Source organism: Mobula hypostoma, chromosome 23 (assembly GCF_963921235.1).
Source record: "Mobula hypostoma chromosome 23, sMobHyp1.1, whole genome shotgun sequence".
NCBI classification, from domain to species: domain Eukaryota; kingdom Metazoa; phylum Chordata; class Chondrichthyes; order Myliobatiformes; family Myliobatidae; genus Mobula; species Mobula hypostoma.
In genome coordinates this window covers 57,090,403-57,111,228 of record NC_086119.1, presented here as the reverse complement: position 1 = coordinate 57,111,228, position 20,826 = coordinate 57,090,403, and the positions used below count along the sequence as shown (strand labels likewise).

At 45.8% G+C, this 20,826-nt stretch overlaps 1 protein-coding gene across 4 annotated transcripts in view; it reads right to left on the bottom strand.

Annotated features, from left to right (window-relative positions):
* med15 (mediator complex subunit 15) overlaps window positions 1-20,826 on the bottom strand; it is a 184,527-nt gene that overhangs the window by 10,480 nt on the left and 153,221 nt on the right. For all 4 annotated transcript variants that reach the window (XM_063031694.1, XM_063031696.1, XM_063031695.1 and 1 more), the window contains 2 exons: window positions 4,929-5,095; window positions 4,659-4,757 (listed from right to left, as the gene is read on the bottom strand). In XM_063031694.1, the coding sequence (XP_062887764.1) occupies window positions 4,659-4,757; window positions 4,929-5,095 (266 nt within the window). The remainder of the gene's footprint in view (window positions 1-4,658; window positions 4,758-4,928; window positions 5,096-20,826) is intronic.

The window sequence follows — 20,826 nt, the reverse complement described above, 5'->3', positions numbered from 1 at the left end:
TAAAAAAAATCCTCTTACTCTGTTCTAAAAGGTCACCCCTCAATTTTGAGGCTGTGCCCCACCACAGGAACCATCCTCTCCTCATTCACCCGATCTCGTTCTTTCTACACTCAGTAGGTTTCAATGAGATACCCCCCACCCCCGCATTCTTCAAAATTCCAGTGAGTACAGGCCCAAAGCTGCCAAACTCTCCTCATATTTAACTCCTTCATTCCAGGAATAATCCTTGTGAATCTCCTCTGGACTCCCTCCAATGACTACACATCCTTCCTGAGATATGGGGCCCAGAACTGTTGATAAGTACTTCAGGTGCGGGGTGACTAGTGTCTTATAAAGCCTCAGCATTATCTCCTTGTTTTTTTATTCCCCTTGAAATGAATGCTAACATTATATTTGCCTTCTTTAGCACAGACTCAAACTGTAAATTAACCTTCAACAGGTTTCAAAGGTACATTTAATGCCAGAGAAATGTATACAATACACATCCTGAAATTCTTTTTCTTCTGGGAGTCTTACATAAGGACTCCTAGAAGTCCCTCTGCACCTCTGATGTTTGAATTTTCTCCCCATTTAGATAATAGTTGCACTATTGTTCCTTTTACCAAAATGCATTCTCATACATTTCCCAACACTGTATTCCATCTGCCACTTTTTTGCCCATTCCTCCAATTTGTTTAAGTCCTAAAGTAATCCCATTCATTCCTCAGCACCAACTACCCCTTCACCAGTGAACCTATCATCTGCAAATTTTGCCACAAAGCCTTTAATTCACTGACAAACAACGTGAAAAGTAGTGGTCCCAATACTGACCCCTGAAGAACACCGCTAGTCACTGGCAGCCAACCAGAAAAGGCCCCTTTTATTCCCAGTATCCGTATTAGTGGATTTGTCAAGAAATTACTTTCTGTAATGTGTAACCTTAGAATGGGATGATACACGTCATGTACAATTATGTTGAGAGTATAATAATCACTGCATGGGTGTGATTTTTAAGTCTCTGGATGTCAGGCGATTTCCTTGGATGTGCCGGACTAAACTGGTAAAAGAAGGAAGTTGTTTTTTACTGATGACTGCGGGGCATGAGACAGAATGAACTCCCATATCTGTTACTGTCCTGGTTTCATTCAACACCAGATTAGTTCCGGGCACAGCCTCTGTAGCTCGTATCCAGATTCTGGGGCCTACACAGACGCTAGATGGAGTCAATAATTTCCTGTTGAAGTTTGGATACCCGCCTGATACACAACTTTTGTACACTTACTCCCACCTCCTTCTCCTGTAGCATCATTAGGGTGTCTCAGGAGTCAGTGCTGGGCCTCAACACTTCACAACGTTACGGACAAAGTTACCAGTGTATGGTAATTAAATATACTGATGGTAGTCGTGCAATCACTCAAGTCGAGTATGATGTTCTCTCTATTGGTGGGTCCTCAGGTGGGTGTAGGATCCACACATTTTTGTGCAGCGTGAGAGTAACACAGCTGCCTCTTGTTCTTCCTTGCTGACGATCAACACTGGCGCACCTTGGGTGTGTGTACTTAGCCCACTGCTCTACTCTCTCTACACCCATGACTGTCTGGCTAGGCATAGCTCAAATACCAGCTAGAAATTTGCTGACGATACAACCATTGTTGGTAGAATCTCAGGTGGTGACAAGAGGGCATACTGGAGCAAGATATGCCAACTAATGGAGTGGTGTCGCAGCAACAACCTGGCACTCAACGTCAGTAAGACAAAAGAGCTGATTGTGGACTTCAGGAAGGGTGAGATGAATGAACACATACCAATCCTCATAGAGGGATCAGAAGTGGAGAGATCAAGCAGCTTCAAGTTCCTGGGTGTCAAGATCTCTGAGGATCTAACCTGGTCCCAACATATTGATGTAGTTATAAAGAAGGCAAAGCAGAAGCTATATTTTATTAGGAGTTTGAAGAGATTTGGCATGTCAACAAATACGCTCAAAAACTTCTGTTGTTGTACCGTGGAGAGCATTCTGACAGGCTGCATCACTGTCTGGTATGGAGGGGTTACTGTACAGGACCGAAAGAAGCTGCAGAGGATTGTAAATCTAGTCAGCTCCATCTTGGGTACTAGCCTACAAAGTACCCAGGACATCTTCAGGGAGCGGTGTCTCAGAAAGGCAGCATCCATTATTAAGGACCTCCAGCACCCAGGGCATGCCCTTTTCTCACTGTTACCATCAGGTAGGAGATACAGAAGCCTGAAGGCTCACACTCAGCGATTCAGGAACAGCTTCTTCCCCTCTGCCATCCGATTCCTAAATGGACTTTGAAGCTTTGGACACGACCTCACTTTTTTAATAGACAGTATTTCTGTTTCGCACATTTTTAATAATCTATTCAATATACATAATTGATTTACTTGTTTATTTATTATGTTTTTTTCTCTCTCTGCTAGATTATGTATTGCATTGAACTGCGGCTGCTAAGTCAACAGATTTCACGTTACATGCTGGTGATGATAAACCTGATTCTGATTCAGTGGCGGTCATAGCTGATGGTACAAAGGTAAGCAGCAAAATAATAGAATTAAGGCTAAGTCAATGGATAAGTATTATGTGGACAATATGAGATCAGTCACTTTAGAGAGAATGACAAAATGAGCGAGAGTACCAAATGCCGAATGGCGAATGGCAATGGGGGCCGCGTGTCCTCGTGCATGAAGTACAAAACCTCAACCTGCAGCTACAGCAAGGTCAATGAACTGTTGGCCTCTATTGCAAGGGGAGGGGTGTGACGTAGGGAGTTCTGATGCAACAGTGCAGGGTACGGCTGACGCCACCTGGAGTACTGGGGACAGCTTAGGTTTCCGTATCAGGTCCCTGCTTTGACCATAAGACTTAGGAGCAGAATTAGGCCATTTGACCCACTGAATCTGTGCCACCATTCCATCACGGTTGATTCATTATCCCTCTCAAACCCACTCTCCTGCCTTCTCCCGGTAACCTCTGACGCCCTTACTAATCAGGCACCTGTCAACTTCTGCTTCAAGTATAACCAATGACTTGGCTTCCACAGTCGTCTGTGGCATTGAATTCCACTGATTCACTGACCTCTGGCTAAAGAAATTTCTCTCAGTTCCTACACTCCTCCAACATAGAAAAAATCCACTCCATCTAGGTAGTTCAGAGTAAGTTTACTATGAAGATTGCTGGAATGAAGGGGTCAGGCCTACATCCATCAGAGTTTTGAAGAATGAGGAATAATCTGACTGAATCACACGGGTCTGAGGGACATTAATAGGGAGAGAGCTGAGAGGATGTGAGCCCTGATGGGATATGTCGGGGTAAGTCAACAGGGTTTCACAATCAGGGCGTTACCCTTTTAAGATAAAGCTGGAGGAATTTCTCGCTTTGAAGCTCTTTACCTCTGTGAGGAAGAAGACTGGCAGATGTCTTAACTACTAGGAGCATGGGGAAGAGAGCAGGAAAACGGCAAAGGAACCAAGAGCATTCTGAATGGTAAAGCAGTTTCAAGTGAAAAAGTCAATTGCGTAGAGGATGTGGAGATATAGATAGGTGAAGTGGAGATATAGATAGGTGAAGTGGGTGTGCAAGAGTCCAGAAGATGGAGTACAATGTTGGTAAAACCAAGGTTATCCACTTGGGAAAGAAAAACAGAAGGTAAGATTATTACTTAAATGGCAAAAGTTTGCAGCAGGTGGCTGTGCAGAAAGGCTTGGGAGTGTTAGCGCACAGGATATCAAAGTGGCAAATGGAACAATGGCCTTCACTGCTAAAGGGATTGAAATTAAGAGCAGAGATGCTATGCAACTGTACAGGGTACTGGTAAGGCCACACCTGGAGTACTGTGTGCAGTTCTGGTCTTCTTACTTGAGAAAAGACATATTGGCTTTGGAGGTGTACAGAGGGGGGCCACCAGGTTGATTCTGAAGTGGGGGTGGGGGTGGTTAGCCTATGAGGAGAAATTGAGTCACCTGGGACTACACTCACTGGAATTCAGAAGGATCAGAAGGGATCTTAAAGAAACAGAAAATTATGAAAAGGATAGAAAAGATAGAGGCAGGAAATTTGTTTCCACTGGTGAGACTGGAACGAGGGGACATAGCCTCCAGATTTAGGGGAGTATATTTAGGATGGGGATGAGGAGGACCCAGAGAGCAGTGAATTTGTGCAATTCTTTATCCAGGGAAGTAGTAGAGGCTACTTCATTAAATATATTTAAGACATAGGTTTTGCATAGTGGGAGAATTAAGGGTTGTGAGGAAAAGGTAGGAAACTGAGTCCACGCCCAGACCAGCCAGGAATGGAGCAGCAGGCTCAGTGGGCCAGATGGCAGACTCCTGCTCCCCTTCTTGTGCTCTAAAATTCTAAGGCACTGACTGACCAAACCTCTGCTCTTCTTTTCCTCATTCCTTGAGAACGTCCAGTGTTCCTACTAAAATCAGTGTGGGTGTAAAATCATCATCGTAGCTTGTCACACCAGCCAGCCAGCCACTCTAGTGTTGTTTGGTTGATGTTGAGCAGGTCAGGGTCAGCTAAATCAGGTGAGAGTGGGTGTAAAATGGTGTCACTACGCTGGAGGAGACTCTCCACTCTATATGCATAAAGGACTGCCTGCACAATGGGAGCCAGCAGCCCATCCAGAAACCACCCAAACCTCCCCTTGTGAACTTACCATACTGTTGGGAGTCGTCTGTCCACTGAGGGCTCTGGTCTGGGTAGTCGGCTGGGACACTGAGCTGTAGTGGGGGGACACTGGGGAGACTCTTGTCATCTGATTAAAAAGAGATCACATCAACATTATCTCAAGTAATCAGCATCTCCATCCAGCCATCCTGGAGGAGTTACGGTTGCAGGACCATGCACCAGGTGACTCGTGAATCTCTCAAAATTCTTGCTCCACATCATGAAAATAATAACATTGGTCTGAACCATCTTTACTCACCCAGCTTGCATATGAGGTGGACTGTTCCATTGTTACTGCAGTGGGAAGGGTCCAAATTCACCAGGAATTTTGGATTTAGTCGTGCAACCTCCCCCTGTAAAACATTGGGAATGGTTTGTCTCTCGTCCTCTTCGTGCCTGCGTTTCCGTGCAGGGATCAGAGGGGCCCTGTGTGGAAAACGTTACTGGGCATTAGTCAAGTATAGTGGCTGACATCTTTCATGTTTTAAAGCAGCTTTTGTGCTGCATTATAAATGAAAATGATTTTAAAATTCGTTATGTGTTCTTTCCCGATTCACATATGTACTCTCAAACAAAGGAGATGACGCATGATCAAGGCCACAAGAAAACACTTTATTAGAACTAGCACAAGCGCAAAACAAAAGAAAAAACAAATCTCTATAGCAGCAAGTAGAAGCAGTACAGAAATCGAAGTAATACTCGTCACCCTCCAAATGAGCTGATCTGTGGAATGCTTCCATGCAGCCTCTCTCCTCCCTGTCTCTCTCTCCTCTCTCTCTCTGTCTCTCTCCCTCCTCTCTCTCTCCTCCCTGTCTCTCTCTCTCTCTCTCCGTCTCTCTCTCCCTCCTCTCTCTCTCCGTCTCTCTCTCTGTCTGTCTCTCTCCTCTCTCTCCTTGTCTCTCTCTCCTCTCTCTCTGTCTCTCTCTCCTCTCTGTCTCTCCCTCCCTGTGTCTCTCTCCTCCCTCTCTCTCTCCCTGTCTCCCTCTCTCTCTCTGTCTGTCTCTCTCTCTCTGTCTCTCCGTCTGTCTCTGTCTCTCTCTCCCTCTTTCTCTTCTCTCCTCTCTGTCTCTCTCCTCTCTCTCTCTTCCTCTCTCTCTCTGTCTCTCTCTCCCTGTCTCTCTCTCCCTGTCCCTCTCTCCCCCTCTCTCTGTCTGACTCTCTCCTCTCTGTCTCTCTCTCCCTTTCTCTTCTCTCCTCTCCCCGTCTCTCTCCCCTCTCTCCCTGTCTCTCTCTCCCCTCTCTCACTCTTCTCTCCTCTCTCTCCCTCTTTCTCTTCTCTCCTCTCTCCGTCTCTCTCTCTCCTCTTTCTCCGTCTCTCTCTCCTCTCTGTCTGTCTCTCTCTCCCTCTTTCTCTTCTCTCCTCTCTGTCTCTCTCTCTTCTCTCCTCTCTCTCTGTCTCTCTCTCTCTCTCTCTCTCTCTCTGTCTAACATACTGTCCCCTACCTGAGCACTAGTCATCAGCCAGGACAAAACTCTCTCCTCTTGCACCAAAAAAGGTGCCGCTTTTTTACCCTTCAAACCCTTACATTGGTACTTTTCCATGCATTTAGTATCTGTACCTGTGCAATGACCTCACTTTCTCTCCAAGCTAACAAGCACCTTTTCTTACAGACTTCCAAACATAAAACATAGAAAACCTACAGCACAATACAGGCCCTTCGGCCCACAAAGTTGTGCCGAACAAGTCCCTACCTTAGAAATTACTAGGCTTACCTATAGCCCTCTATTTTTCTAAGCTCCATGTACCTATCCAAAAGTCTCTTAAAAGACCCTATCGTATCCGCCTCCACCACCATTGCCGGCAGCCCATTCCACGCACTCACCACTCTCTGAGTAAAAAACTTACCCCTGACATCTCCTCTGTACCTACTGCTCAGCACCTTAAACCTGTGTCCTCTTGTGGCAACCATTTCAGCCCTGGGAAAAGCCTCTGACTATCCACATGATCAATGCCTCTCATCATCTTATACACCTCTTATCAGGTCACCACTCATCCTCCATTGCTCCAAGGAGAAAAGGTCAAGTATCACAGGCTGCAAATCCCATACAACCAACCTCTACTGGGAGACACCTCGCTCTCCATCCAGCCTGCTGACAGTTGCTGACCAGTCCTGTGTAGTTGGAGAGCTTCCTTTCAAAGGCCTCTTCCAAGCTATCTTCCCATGGTTCGGTCAGCTCCAGCAGCACCACTTGCTTGGTAGACTCAGACACTAGGGCAATGTCTGGTTGCGGGGTGGTGGCTGCGATATGGTTGGGGAACTTCAGCTGCCCTTCGAGGTCCACCAACAGCTGCCAGTCCCTTGCAGAGGTCAGAATGCCTGCAGATGTTCTTTTGGCAGCTATTGGCTGCTCCCCAGCTCTGTCAAAGGCAATGGTCTGCTTGGAGGGTCAGGACCGCTTCGCCCACTCAACTCCTGCACTGACGGCTTCAGCGATGGTCTTCAGGACCTGATCATGCCTCCACCTGTACCGTTCCTCACCAAGTGTCCTTGCGCAGCCGCTGAGGATGTGCTCCAAGGTTCCTCGCTTGGAGGACAGTGGGCACGCAGATGACTCTGCCTTGCCCCATGTGTGCAGGTTTGATGGGCTTGGAAGCACATCGTACACTGCCTGGATGAGAAATTGGATGCAATGTGGTTCAGCTTTCCAAAGATCAGCCCAGGTCACTTTCCTCTCAACCACATTCTCCCATTTTGTCCAAGCTCCCTGTTGCTTCATTCCCACCGCCTTGCAGGTTCTCATCTCCTCCACTACTGCTCTCACCTCCTCCTGAACTAGATGGCACCTTTCCTTCCCTCTGGTGTCCATTTGGGGAGTTGGAAAGGATCCTAGCCCAGCTCGGCCTCGTGTGACCATTCCCACCAGCCTCCTGTGACGCAGCCTCGCCCCTGCCTCCTGAACAGCTTCCTCTGCCCTCCACTTCCTGCCAGTCCTCACTTGGATCCCTGCCCTTCGGGTCACTTGAGTCCCTGTACTGTAGCACTTCTCTGGCTCTTGTTACCTTGAATCCTTCCTCCAAGGATTTGAAGGGCAGTTGCAGTTTGTTGTGGTGTCCATAGAGTGCGATGCTGCTCAGGCTATTTGGCAGCCCCAGCCATCTCCTGAGGTGGCTGCTAACCCCCCTCTCTAAGGAGCCCCTGCAGAACCCACCGGCAGCCTGGGACTGATTCTGTGGTGACTGTGAGGTCATCCATGAATGCCCTGATAGGTGGTTGCCATTGAGCGGAATTCATTCTGGGCCCTCTGCACTCTGGTTCAGCAGACTTAGTGAGCATGTTCATGGCCAGGGAGAACAGTGTCACTGAGATAGTGCACCCTGTAATGATGCCGACCTCCACCTTGTGCCAGGTTGATGTAATTGCTCCTGAAGAGACCCTCATCCTGAAGTTGCTGTAATAATCAGCGATAAGGTCTCTGATTCTGCTGGGGACGTGATATTTGCCAGGTCGAGCCACAACACTGACAGGTTGCCCTTGTTCTCTCTGGCCTCCCTGATGAGCTGTGTCACCACACCGATGTGCTCCAGACAGCCCGGCATCCCTGAAATGCCACCCTTCTGGACTGATGTATCAATATAGGTGTTCTTTGCTAGGTAGGGTGCACAGCCAGTTAGAAACGGCACTGAAGAAGATCTTCGCCTCGACACACAGCAGGGAGATGATGCGAAACTGATCTATCTGGGTGGCATTTTCCTCCTTCGGGATCCACACCCCTTCAGCTACTCTCCACTGTTCTGGGATCTTCCCCCTTCTCCAGAAGACTCGCAGGATCTTCTGCAGACGCAGCAGGAGTTTGGGGCAGTTCTTGTACACTTTGTACGAGGTGTTGCTTGGTCCTGGAGCCGAGCTTGCCCTTGCTTTGCCGACGACCTCTCTGACTTCCATTAGTTGAAGCTCTGACATGTCGAACTGCACATCCGGTTCAGGTGGATCTGTTAGGATGTTGCACTCTCCCAACTCCTGCTCTCTTTCAGGATCATTATATATCTTCTTCAGATGTGGGTCTATGTCTTCCTGTGAACAGGCCAGTTTCCCACTGCGCTTCTCCCCCAGCAACTCCTTGGTGAACTTGAAGGGGATGGCGATAAAGGCAGCACGTTTTCAGGCCCTTTCACAACGCCACCTCCAATGCCACTCTGCCCGGCGGAGGACCCTGATCTTCTTTCGTAGCATGCACATCAGCTGGGCCAAGCCAATCGCTCCTCTTCTCCTGCCTCCTTGTATTGGGACTTCAGCGCTTTCATCTCCTGCCTGATGTTGTGAATCCTCAACGCTCTTTGGTTTTTCGAGTAAGGTGTTTTGGAGCCTTCCTTCTCCTCTTCTCCAAACCGTTCAGCTGTGATGCCGACAATGATTGTTGTCATGGCTTGCAGCTTCCTATTGACCCCTCCCTTTGCCGCTGCCTCCAGAATTTGGTTGACATCTTCTGTTAGCTGCAGGCCATTTGATCCGCCTCCTGTTAGACTTGATGTTAGAGGGGTTAGTTTGCAACACTTGGAGGTTCTGGGCACTGTGGGGTGACTCTGGGCCTGGCACCTCCTTCGTCTCATCAGGTTGGACGCCTGCACGTTGTGCTGCTCCTGCTCCCGCCAGACACTTCATCCTCGCTTGGTGAATTTTCAAGCTGCAATCGTTCTTGCAGATTTTGCCACGTGCACACTGCTTCCTCATAGTCGTTTGTTCATTGCCTGGGTCTGATGCTGACTATTCCTAATCATATTATACCTCTCCAAATGTTCAGAAATCCTGCCTCTCAGGATCTTCTCCATCAACTTACCAACCACTGAAGTAAGACTCACTGGTCTATAATTTCCTGGGCTATCTCTACTCCCCTTCTTGAATAAAGGAACAACATCCGCGACCCTCTAATCCTCCGGGACCTCTTCTGTCCCCATTGATGATGCAAAGATCATCGCCAGAGGCTCAGCAATCTCCTCCCTCGCCTCCCACAGTAGCCTGGGGTACATCTCATCTGGTCCCAGTGACTTATCCAACTTGATGCTTTCCAAAAGCTCCTGTACATCTTCTTTCTTAATATCTACATGCTCAAGCCTTTCAGTCTGCTGCAAGTCATTACTGCAATCACCAAGATCCTTTTCCATAGTGAATACTGAAGTAAGGTATTCATTAAGTACCTCTGCTATTTCCTCTGGTTCCATACACACTTTCCCACTGTCACACTTTCACGTCTTATCCTCTTGCTCTTCACATACTTGTAGAATGCCTTGGGGTTTTCCTTAATCCTGCCTGCCAAGGCCTTCTCTTGGCCCCTTCTGGCTCTCCTAATTTCCTTAAGCTCCTTCCTATTAGCCTTATAATCTTCTAGATCTCTAATATTACCTAGCTTTCTGAACCTTTTGTAAGCTTTTCTTTTCTTCTTGACTAGATTTATTACAGCCTTTGTACTCCATGGTTCCCGTACCCTACCATAACTTCCTTGTCTCATTGGAACGTACCTATGCAGAATTTCACACAAATATCCCCTGAACATTTGTCATATTTCTTCCGTACTTTTCCCTGAGAACATCTGTTTCCAATTTAAACTTCCAATTTCCTGCCTGATAGCCTCATAATTCCCCTTACTCCAATTAAACGCTTTTCTAATGCAAGGGGCTTCTTCTTTCGTGTTATTTGATAAGGCTAATAAAATGGCTTCTTTGTTATGTTATAATAAAATGGCTTCTCCGTAATGTTAACTGCTGAGTTAACGGTAGCAGCTTGTTTGGGTTATAATTACTGATAATGGGAATTGTATTCATTTGCTAACCAATTGGGATGGATGTTATTCTTTCTGTCTGTGTGAAAGCTGTTAGTTTGCACGAGCTTGGGGAGAAGGTGCGAGGAGGATGAAGGGAGAAGACGTGGCTTGAGAAGATGGTTGCTGGACCCGCTGGGCCTGGGCTCAGGGCGGGAGCCCAGGGGCCGACTAGCGAAGGAGGATCAGCAAAAGGGAATCTGTGAGCTCCAACGATTGTGCACTGAACATGTTTGTGAGATTACTGGCACCTTTTATTTGTTTTCCTTTTCTTTTGTTTCTCTACTAACCCCATACTTAAATATAAAATCTTAATCGTTTAACCGCCCATTGTGGACTGAATGTTATTTCGGGGTACTGATATTACACAGGGGACACAACACGCAGCATCCACCCAAACAAGAGTGCTAAAGTTTGGCCGGGCAGGGGGAGCCACCCCCGAGATCCTGCCACTAGATGCAACAAGTCTTACACTAACTTGTCTGTTCCTATCCCTCTCCAATGCTATGGTAAAGGAGATAGAATTGTGATCACTATCTCCAAAATGCTCTCCCGCTGAGAGACCTGACACCTGACCAGGTTCATTTCGCAATACCAAATCAAGTACAGCCTCTCCTCTTGTAGGCTTATCTACATATTTCCATTTTATTTTAACATACCATGGAGGAATCACATTTAACTTTTCCCTTACACACACTGTTTCGGACAAAAGTCCAGACCTACTATTGGTCACGTTACCTTGTTCACAATTACTACAGGGCATACAATTGTGTGGTATGTCAGAAACTATGTTTACTGCATTGTATCATGAGGTCCCTCATCTGCTAAGTCACTGATCAGGGTTTCCTCCATCTCCCTCCACCTTCATTCCACATGGAGAACTAAAAACACTCTTTAGAATTCATCTCAGCTGATCAAACAGTGAGCAGGAAGAATTACCCCAGCTTCCAACCAAACCGTTGATTATTTTCCCCTTCACTCCCTTCCTAGCGATGGGGCTCCAGTCTCTGCCATGTGGCTCGTCACTACCTGCGATCCCAAAAAAGCATGCTCCACCAATCTGACCAGGACAACAGGACCAGGTAGCCTCAGTGCTACGACACAAAAGTACAGTCATAATTAATCAGGAGGCTAACTCACTACCTGGTGAACACCCAAGGAGAGGTTAGCCTCTGTAGGGGGAAAAGAAAATTCAGGAGCAAAGCTACAGAATGATATGTGAAGTGTGTTTAAATGCTTTACATAGTGTGGTAAAATATAGCCTGTCAACCAGAAATGTAAACAGGAAATGGAGTGTTTCTGTGTGGAGTTTGTATGTTCTCCCTGCAACTGCATGCGACCCCTGGCTACTCTGGTTTCCTCCAACAGATGTGCAAGTTGCATGGTTATTTGGTCACTGTGAATTGCTCCTAGAGTTGGTGACAGAATCTGGGGTGGAGTTGATGTGAATCTGGAAGAATAAAATGGAATTAACGTAGGATTAGTATAAATGAGTTGGCAGCGACTCGGTGGTCCAAATGACCTGTTTCCGAGAAGGGTGACTACATCAAGAGTACAGCCACAAAAGATCATGAACTAGATATTCATGTTTGCTTCCAGATACCCTGAAGCCTTTCCTCTTCAAGGTGCAAATCTGACAGTGCAGGTCACATCCCCCCGCCCTCCCCCCCCCCATTGTGTTGACTGGCACCTCATTCACCAGCCCAGCATGCCACGGCTACAAAGTAGACCATCCACAAAACGCTAAAAAAAAATCCCTGTTTCCTTCACCTTTGACCTCTTACATCAGTAAAACCAAGAGCTACAGGAACACATCAGCACCCCCTAGCAATATCTTCATCAACATTGGAACTTCCCATCCAGAAACAAGTGTAGAACTGTTGTAGCCCAAGATATCACTACATTCACAAGACAATCTAGCTTTATTGAGACACTGACAAGTGTAGACAGGGTCCACACAGGGGAGACTGGATTCCATGACATGCCAAGCTGTGTCCACTATTCCCACAAAATCCTGGAGGAACTCAGCAGTTGAGGAATAGATTTAATGTTTTGGACTGAGACCCTTCATCAGGACTGGAAAGAGAAGGGCCAGAAGCCAGAAAGTTGGGGGTGGGGGAGAAGAGTATAAGCTAGCAAATGATAGGTGAGACCAGGTGGAGGAGGAGATGGATGCAAGAAAATTTCCTAGTCACTGAATAGCCCTCGGAGTACAGTTACGTCAATTTACAGGTGTCCCCCGCTTTTTGAACATTCACTTTACGAAACCTCACTGTTACGAAAGACATACATTAGTTCCCTGTTTTTGCTAACAGAAGGTGTTTTCACTGTTACGAAAAAAGGCAGCCCGCGATAAAAGGCAAAGCAGCCACTCTCCCCCGGAATGGCATTCTCACCGGCATTGCTTAAACATGTGCCTGTGAGCAGCCGTTAGCGAGATGAGTTCTAAGGTATTGGAAAAGTCTAAAAGAGCTCGTAAGGGTGTTACACTTAGCATAAAACTAGACATAATTAAGCGTTTCGATCGTGGTGAACGAAGTAAAGACAAAGTGAGTTTGGCTTGTGGAAGTTGACGAAGATGATGTTGAAGAGGTTTTGGCATCCCATGACCAAGAATTGATAGATGGAGAGCTGATGCAATTGGAAAAGGAAAGAATAACAATCGAAACCGAATGCAGTAGCGAACGGACCGAAGGTGAAGTCGTCTAGGAACTGAATGTGATGCAACTGCGTGAGATTTTCACTGCAGTGATAAAGTACGACTTTAATTTTGAAAGGGTACGTTGGTTTAGGGCATATTTGCAAGATGGTTTGAGTGCTTACTGTATGATAGAAAAATGAGCTAGGCTAGCAGTCAAGCATACTGTCATTTTTCAAGCCTTCCACATCAGCCACAGCAGATGACGAACCTCGACCTTCGACATCAAGGCAGGCAGACATAGAAGAAGATGACCTGCCTGCCCTGATTGATGATGAGATGACACCACAGTGTCCCACCACCCCAACCCCCGGGCTGCGGACGGATACTGATTCTCAAGAGAATGCAGCGGTAGCCGGGAGGCACCGAGCACATCTTTAATAAAAAAGCTAAAATAAACAAGCCAATTAATTAGGTGCTGCCCGGCATGTAAATGTCGGCCCAGATCAGAGGTGATTGCCGATTGCCTCTGTAGCTGTCCATGACTCCTCCATTCCTGGCTCTCGGTCGGGTGGAGTTTTGTGTTTGTATCACAGATGACCACATACATTATGGTTATCAGTCAGTATTCCTCGTGCAATCTCTCCATGCATTATTTCTTTCACATTATGAGATTTTTGTTGGATCTTGGCCTATCGATTTGCTGTTTCTTCTCTGAGACTTCCAGTTTGAATCCCTTGCATTTACAGTTAAATTTTTTCCAGGAACTCTAATATTAGTTTTCCCCAACCCGGTCTCAGCGAGGGGGGCCACAAGGCTCTTCACAGGCATTAACTGTGGTGGACCTTAGGGCACTCGAGACACCATGGACAAATTGCAACAGCAGCTTGTTAGCGAATTTTGGGTTATCTATAAGCGTTAGCTGAGGGAAGCTATACTTTTCTGTATTGTCATTTTCAGGATCAGGTTGTTGGCAAGATCAGGATTTATTTCCCATCCCTACTTGCTCTGGTGAAAGTGGTGCCCAGCTTCCTTTTCGAACCATTGCAGTGTTTCTCGTGAAGGTTCTCCCATAGAGGTTTACAACCAGCAACAATGGAGGAAATCAGGATGGTATGCAACATGGAAAGGGCCCTGGCGGTAATGCTCAAGACAGACAAAAGGAAAAGGAACATCTCTGGAGGCCTCTTGGTCTTTCAACATTAATTTTCTTGTGGTACTATTTCTGTTGTTACTGTTGCTTACTGGGCCAGTTGATGAGGATAAGAGAATGATTTGGCAGTAACTGGTCCAGAAGTCAGCAGCACTTAATATAATCAGCATGAGTGATGTGGACAGCTTTCTGACTGCAATAATGCAATTTAACAGGAGGCACTGCTTGGATTGATGGGGTTGACATGTGGCTCTGGTTAAATAGCACTGTGTTCCTAACATTTCATTAGCAGACTATATGTTTATATTTCCACTGAGATCTATAAACATAGGTACTGTATATTTTCAAGAGAATTACATAAAATAAACCTACCTCCTACCAATCAGCCAATGCTCTAACCATGTTAGTAACTTTCCTGTAATACCATGGGCTCTTAACTTGATAGGCAGCCTCATGTGTGGCACCTTTGTCAAAGGCCTTCTGGAAGTCCAAATATAAAACATCCACTGCCTCCCATTTATCTACCCTAGTTGTAATCTCCTCAGTGAATTCCAAAAGACTTGTCAGGCAGGGTTTTCCTCTTAAGGAAACCCTGCTGACTTTATACTATCTTGTCCTGTGTCACCAAGTATTCCATCCCCTCATCCTTATCAATTGACTCTAACATCTTCTCAATCACTGAGGTCAGGCTAACTGGTCTATAATTTCCTTTTTGCTGCCTTCCTCCTTTCTTAAAGAGTGGAGTAACATTTGCAATTTTCCAGTCCTCTGGCACCATAACAGAGTCCAATGATTTTTGAAAGATCCTTTCTAATGCCATCACAATCTCTAACGCTACCTCTTTCAGAACCCTAGGGTGCAGTTTATCTGGTCCAGGTGACTTTTGTACCTTTAGGTCTTTCAGCTTTTTGAGCACCTTCTCCCTTGTAACAGTAACTGCACCCACTTCTCTTCCTTCACACACTACAACATCTGGCACACTGCTAGTGTCTTCCACAGTGAAGACTGAAGCAAAATACTTATTTAGTTCATCAGCCATTTCCTTGTCGCTCGTTATTATTTCTCCTGCCTCATTTTCTAGCAGTCCGATATCCACTCTCATTTCTCTTTTATTTTTAACATACTTGAAAAAATTTTACTATCCACTTTATTATTTGCCAGCTTGTTTTCATATTTAATTTTCTTCCTTCCAAAGAATTTTTTAGTTGTTCTCTGTTGGTTTTTAAAGACTTCCCAATTTATCTTCCCACTACATTTTGCTTTGTTTTACGCCCTTTCTTTTGTGTTTTCAATAGCTTTGACTTCCCTTGTCAGCCACATTTGTACTATTTTACCATCTGAGTATTACACATGGAATACACATGTCCTGCACTTTCCTCATTTTTCCCAGAAATGCACACCTTTGCTGCTCTGCTGACATCCCTGCCAGCAGCTCCTTCCAATTTACTTTGGCCAACTCCTCTCTCATACCGCTGTAATTTCCCTTACTCCACTGAAATACTGCTACATCAGACTTCACTTTCTCCCTATCAAACTTCAAGTTGAACTCAATCATTTAATCCTAATCACCCCCGGTTCATTACATAACACCCAATCCAGTATAGCTGATCCCCTAGTAGGCTCAACGACAAACTGCTCTAAAAAGCCATCTAGCAGGCATTCAACAAACTCACTCTCTTGAGAACCATTACCAACCTGATTTTCCCAATCGAGCTGCATGTTAAAATCTCCCATGACTATAATAACATTGCCCTTTTGACTCGCCTTTTCTATTTCCTGTTGTAATCTGTGGTTCACATCTCAGCCACTGTTGGGAGGCCTGTATATAACTGCCATCAACATCCTTTTACCCTGGCTGTTTCTTAACTCAACCCTTAATTTAACATCTTCCGATCCTATGTCACATCTTTCTACTGATTTGATGCCATTCTTTACCAGTAGAGCCACAGCCTCCCCCTCTGCCTACCTTCCTATCCCTCCGATACACCGTGTATCCTTGGACATTCAGCTCCCAACTACAACCACCCTTCAGTCACAATTCAGTGATGGCCACAACATCATACCCGGCAATCTGTAATAGTGCAACAAGATCATCCACTTTATTTCTTATACTATGCACATTTAAATACAACACCTTGAGGACCGTACTTGCTGTCCTTTCTGACTCTGCATCCCTCATGATTTGATACTCACCCTGCTGGCTGCAGCTAAGTCCCATCACGTGCCTGCCCTTCCTGACAATCTGACTGCATGCTATCTTTACTTTTTACCACCCGTCCTTTCTTAAGTCCCTTCACTTCAGTTCTTACCCCTCTGCCAAGTTAGCTTAAAACCTCCCCAACAGCTCCAGCAAACCTGCCTGCGAGAATTTTGGTCCCCTTCGGGTTCAGGTGCAACCCGTCACTTTTGAACAGGTTGTACCTCCCCCAGAAGAGATCCCAATTATCCAAGAACCTGAAGCCCTGCCCCCTTCTCAACCACGCAATTATCTGCCAAATCATCCTGTTTCTACCCTCACTGGCGCATGTCACAGGTAGCAATCCAGAAATTACTACCCGTGAGACCGTGCTTCTCAGCTGTCTACCTAGCTCTCTAAGTTCTCTTTTCAGGACCTCATTGCTTTTCCTTCCTATGTCATTGGTACCAATACATACCAAGACACCTGGCTGCTCCCCCTCCCTCTCCAAAATATTGTGGATGCGATCTGAGACATCCTTGACCCTGGCACCTGGGAGGCAACATACTATCCAGGTGTCCCATTCACGTTCATAGAATCTCCTGACTGTTCCCCTCACTATTGAGATCCCCAACACTGCTGCTCCCTTCTTCTCTCTTTCTCTTCTGCACTACGGACCCACGCTCAGTGGCCGTAACCGATCGCTGTAGCATTATCTCGGGAGGTCATCCCCCACAAAAGTATCCAAAGTGGTATACTTGTTTTTGAGGGGAGTGGCCACAGGGGTGCTCTAACTGCCTATTTCCATTTCTCCTGACGGTCACCCAGCTACTCGCTTCCTGCAACTTCAGGGTGACTACCTCGCTGTAACTCTGATCGATTATGTCTTCGCTCTCCCGTATAAGCCGAAGGTCATCCAGTTGCCGCCCCATATCCTCAACATGATCTTCAAGGAGCTGCAGCCGGATGCACTTCATGCAGATGTAGTTCCCCAGGAGTCTCCCAGTTCTCCAACATTTGGCACGAAGACCACACCACAGCCATTTAAATGGTACAGTAAGAGAGCGGAAAAAAACAAAAAGGAAACCTTAACAGACACTTTACACAGAGCTGATGCCCCTTCCGAACCAAAGCCTGGTTTGAGCCAAAACCTGTCACTTCTACTCTCGCCACTGGCCTACCCCTGACAATGGCCACTCTGCTTATCCCTTCTGTACTTTCATTTAGTTCATAGAGCTCTGTTGATGCTGCTGATAGACCAAATACAAGTTTAAGGACGTAGTGAGTGTAGTTGCTTTAAGTAGAAAATGCTCAGGTAGCTGTAAGGTCTGAAGGTAAATTAGTCACCTGAATCAGGTGGACGACACCCCAGCGTTCTGAATGGTGTAGCTGAAGAGACTGTGGAGTCATTAGCAATGCTCTTTCAAGAATCACTAGATTCTAGAATGACTCTGGGGGACTAGAAAATTGAAAATGTCACACCACTCTTTAGGAAGGGAGGGAGGCAAAAGACAGGAAATTATAGAGCAGTTAGCCTAACTTGGTAAGATGCTGGTGTCCATAATTAAGGATGAGATTCTGGGATACTTGGAGGCACACAATAAAATAAGCCAAAGTCAGCTTGGGAAAACCCTGCCTGACAAATCTGCTGGAATACTTTGAGGAAATAACAGGCAGGATAGAGAAAGGAGAGTAAATGGATGTTGCTTACTTGGGTTCTCAGAAGGCCTGTGACAAGGTGACACACTAAGCCAAGAGCCCATGGTTTTACAGAAAGATATTAGCATTGTCAGATGATTGGCTAATTGGCAGGAGGCTAAGAGTGGGAATAAAGGGGGCTTTTTCTGGTTGGCTGCCAGGGGTATTCCACAGGGGCTGCTGCATTTCATGCCACATGTTAATGACCATGATGATGGAATTGATCGTTTTCTGGCTAAGTCTGTGGATGATACAAGGGTAGGTGGAAGGACAGGTTAAGTGGAGGACACAAGGAGCCTGCAGAAGGACTTAGACAGATTAGGAGAATGGGCGAAGCCTTGGCAGATGGAATACAGCGCAAGGAAGAGTATGGAAGTGTATGCACTTTGGTATAAGGAATAAAGGCATAGCTTACTTTCTAAATGGGGAGAGAATTCAGAAATTGGAGGTGCAAAGGAATTTGGGAGCCTTCGTACAAAATTCCATGAAGTTGAACTTGCAGCTTAGGAGTGGTAAGGAAGATAATGTCAGCATTCATTTTGAGAGGACTAGAATATAAAAGCAAGGATATAATGCCTAGGAAGAATATAAACAGTGGTCAGACTCCATTTGGGGTACTGAGAGCAGTTTGGACCCCTTACCTGAGAAAGGATGTGCTGGCACTGGAGAGGGTTCAGAGGAAGTTCACGAGAATGATCCCACAAATGGAAGGATTAATGTAAGAGGTGCATTTGATGGCTCTGCAGTATTGAAGAATGAGAAGGGATCTTATTGAAACCTATCAAATATTGAAAGATAGAGTGGAAGTGAAGAGGATGTTTTCTATAGTGGGAGATTCTAGGACCACAGGGCGCATCCTCAGAATAGAGACGAGGAGGAATATCCTTACCCAGAAAGTGGTGAATCTGTGCAATTCATTGCCACAGATACCAGTGGAGACCAAGTCATTGGGTATATTTAAAGTGGAAGTTAATTGTTTCTTGATTAGTAAGGGCATCAAAAGTTATGGGGAGAAGGCAAGAGAATGAGGTGGAGAGGGATAATAAATCGGCTATGATGAAATGGCAGCATATTCTCAATAGGCCAAATGGTCTAATTCTGCTCTGAAGTGTTGGGCTCTCATGAACATTTCCACCCTACTTCAGAAAGCAGGTGCTGCACTTGCTCTTGTTCATGGTGTTGTTGAGAGGGGTTACAGCTTCAGGTTCTTAGGTGTGAATATCAACAACAGCCACTCTAGATCCAACTATATTGATGCCATGGCCAAGAAAGCTCCTGAACACCTCCACTTCCTCAGCGTGCCCCCCCCCCCCGGACTCTTATTAATTTGTATCTATGCACAACAGAAAGCATTCTGTCTGGATTAAAAGCTCCTGAACACCTCAGCGTGCCCCCTCGACTCTTATTCATTTGTATCTATGCACAACAGAAAGCATTCTGTCTGGATGCAACAAAGCCCAGTATGCATCTGCAAAACCTGCAGGGAGTTGTGAACACATCACAGGAACCAGCCTCCCTTCCACGGACTCTGTCTTTGCTTCTTGCGCCTCACTAAAGCAACCAGCATAATCAAAGACCCCACCCACCCTGGTATTCTCTCTTCTCACTGGGATGCAAGATACAAATGCCTGAAAGTGCATACCATCAGGGTCAAGGTCTGCCTCTATCAGACTCATGAACAAATCACTTGTATGATTAGATGAAGTCTTGGTCTCAATAATCTACCTTGTTAACATCTTGCACTTTATCTTCATCTGCACTGCACCTCTTTTTTTAGTAACTTTTCCACTTTATTGTGCATTGTTATTGTTTTACTTTATTCTAGCTCAATCCTCTGGGCAATGATTTGATCTGTATGAATTGTATACAAATTTTTCACTGTACCTTGGTACATGTGACAATCCCAATCTACATTTATATCCAAGTCATTTTAAATAGAGAGCCTGGGGCGTACTTTAAAACAAAGGTGTATCAGAGGTAAACAGTGAAGGTATTTGGAACAATGGTCTTCGTCAGTTTCACATTAAGGGAAGTTATGTTTTGGTTAAATACGTTATTGGTGAGGCTGCACCTGGGAGTGTAACTTTTTACAAGGATATTGTCTTCCAGGGAGGGGATGCTAGAAACAAGAGGGCATCGGATTAAGATCAGAGGTGAGAGATTTTAAACAGACCCCAGGGGCAGCTATTTCATGCATATTTGAAAGGAGGTACCAGAAATAGTGGTTGAGGCAAGCACATTACAAGCATTTAATAACCATCTAGATAATGTATGTATAGCAGAGGTTTAAAGGACTCTGGGCCGAACACAGCTAGATGGGATTATCTCACAGTCATTATGCTCCACGGGCTGAGGAGAACGTTTCCATGCTGTATGACTCCATAGCAGAGGCTCCAGCACTGATTCATTTGGAATTCCACTGGTCACAGGCATCCAACCAGAACAGTACCCTTCCACCACTAACCTCTGATTCCAAACTACCAAGTCACAGTGGATCCCATAGAGACAGTGCCAGATTCCATCACACAATGATATCCAGCTGAGGCTCAGCAAATGTGCATGTCAACACCACCTTTTATAATTTATTATAATTTACATGTCGTACATTTAGTAGCAGACAATGTCCAACTGAATCACCAATTTCTCCGAGCCCTGTGAGGTTAAACAAGTCAAATTTTAGGTCAAGATTGGGTTTATCTAACTCTCTGCTTCTTGTGTTCTCCTCATACCAGGTCCAG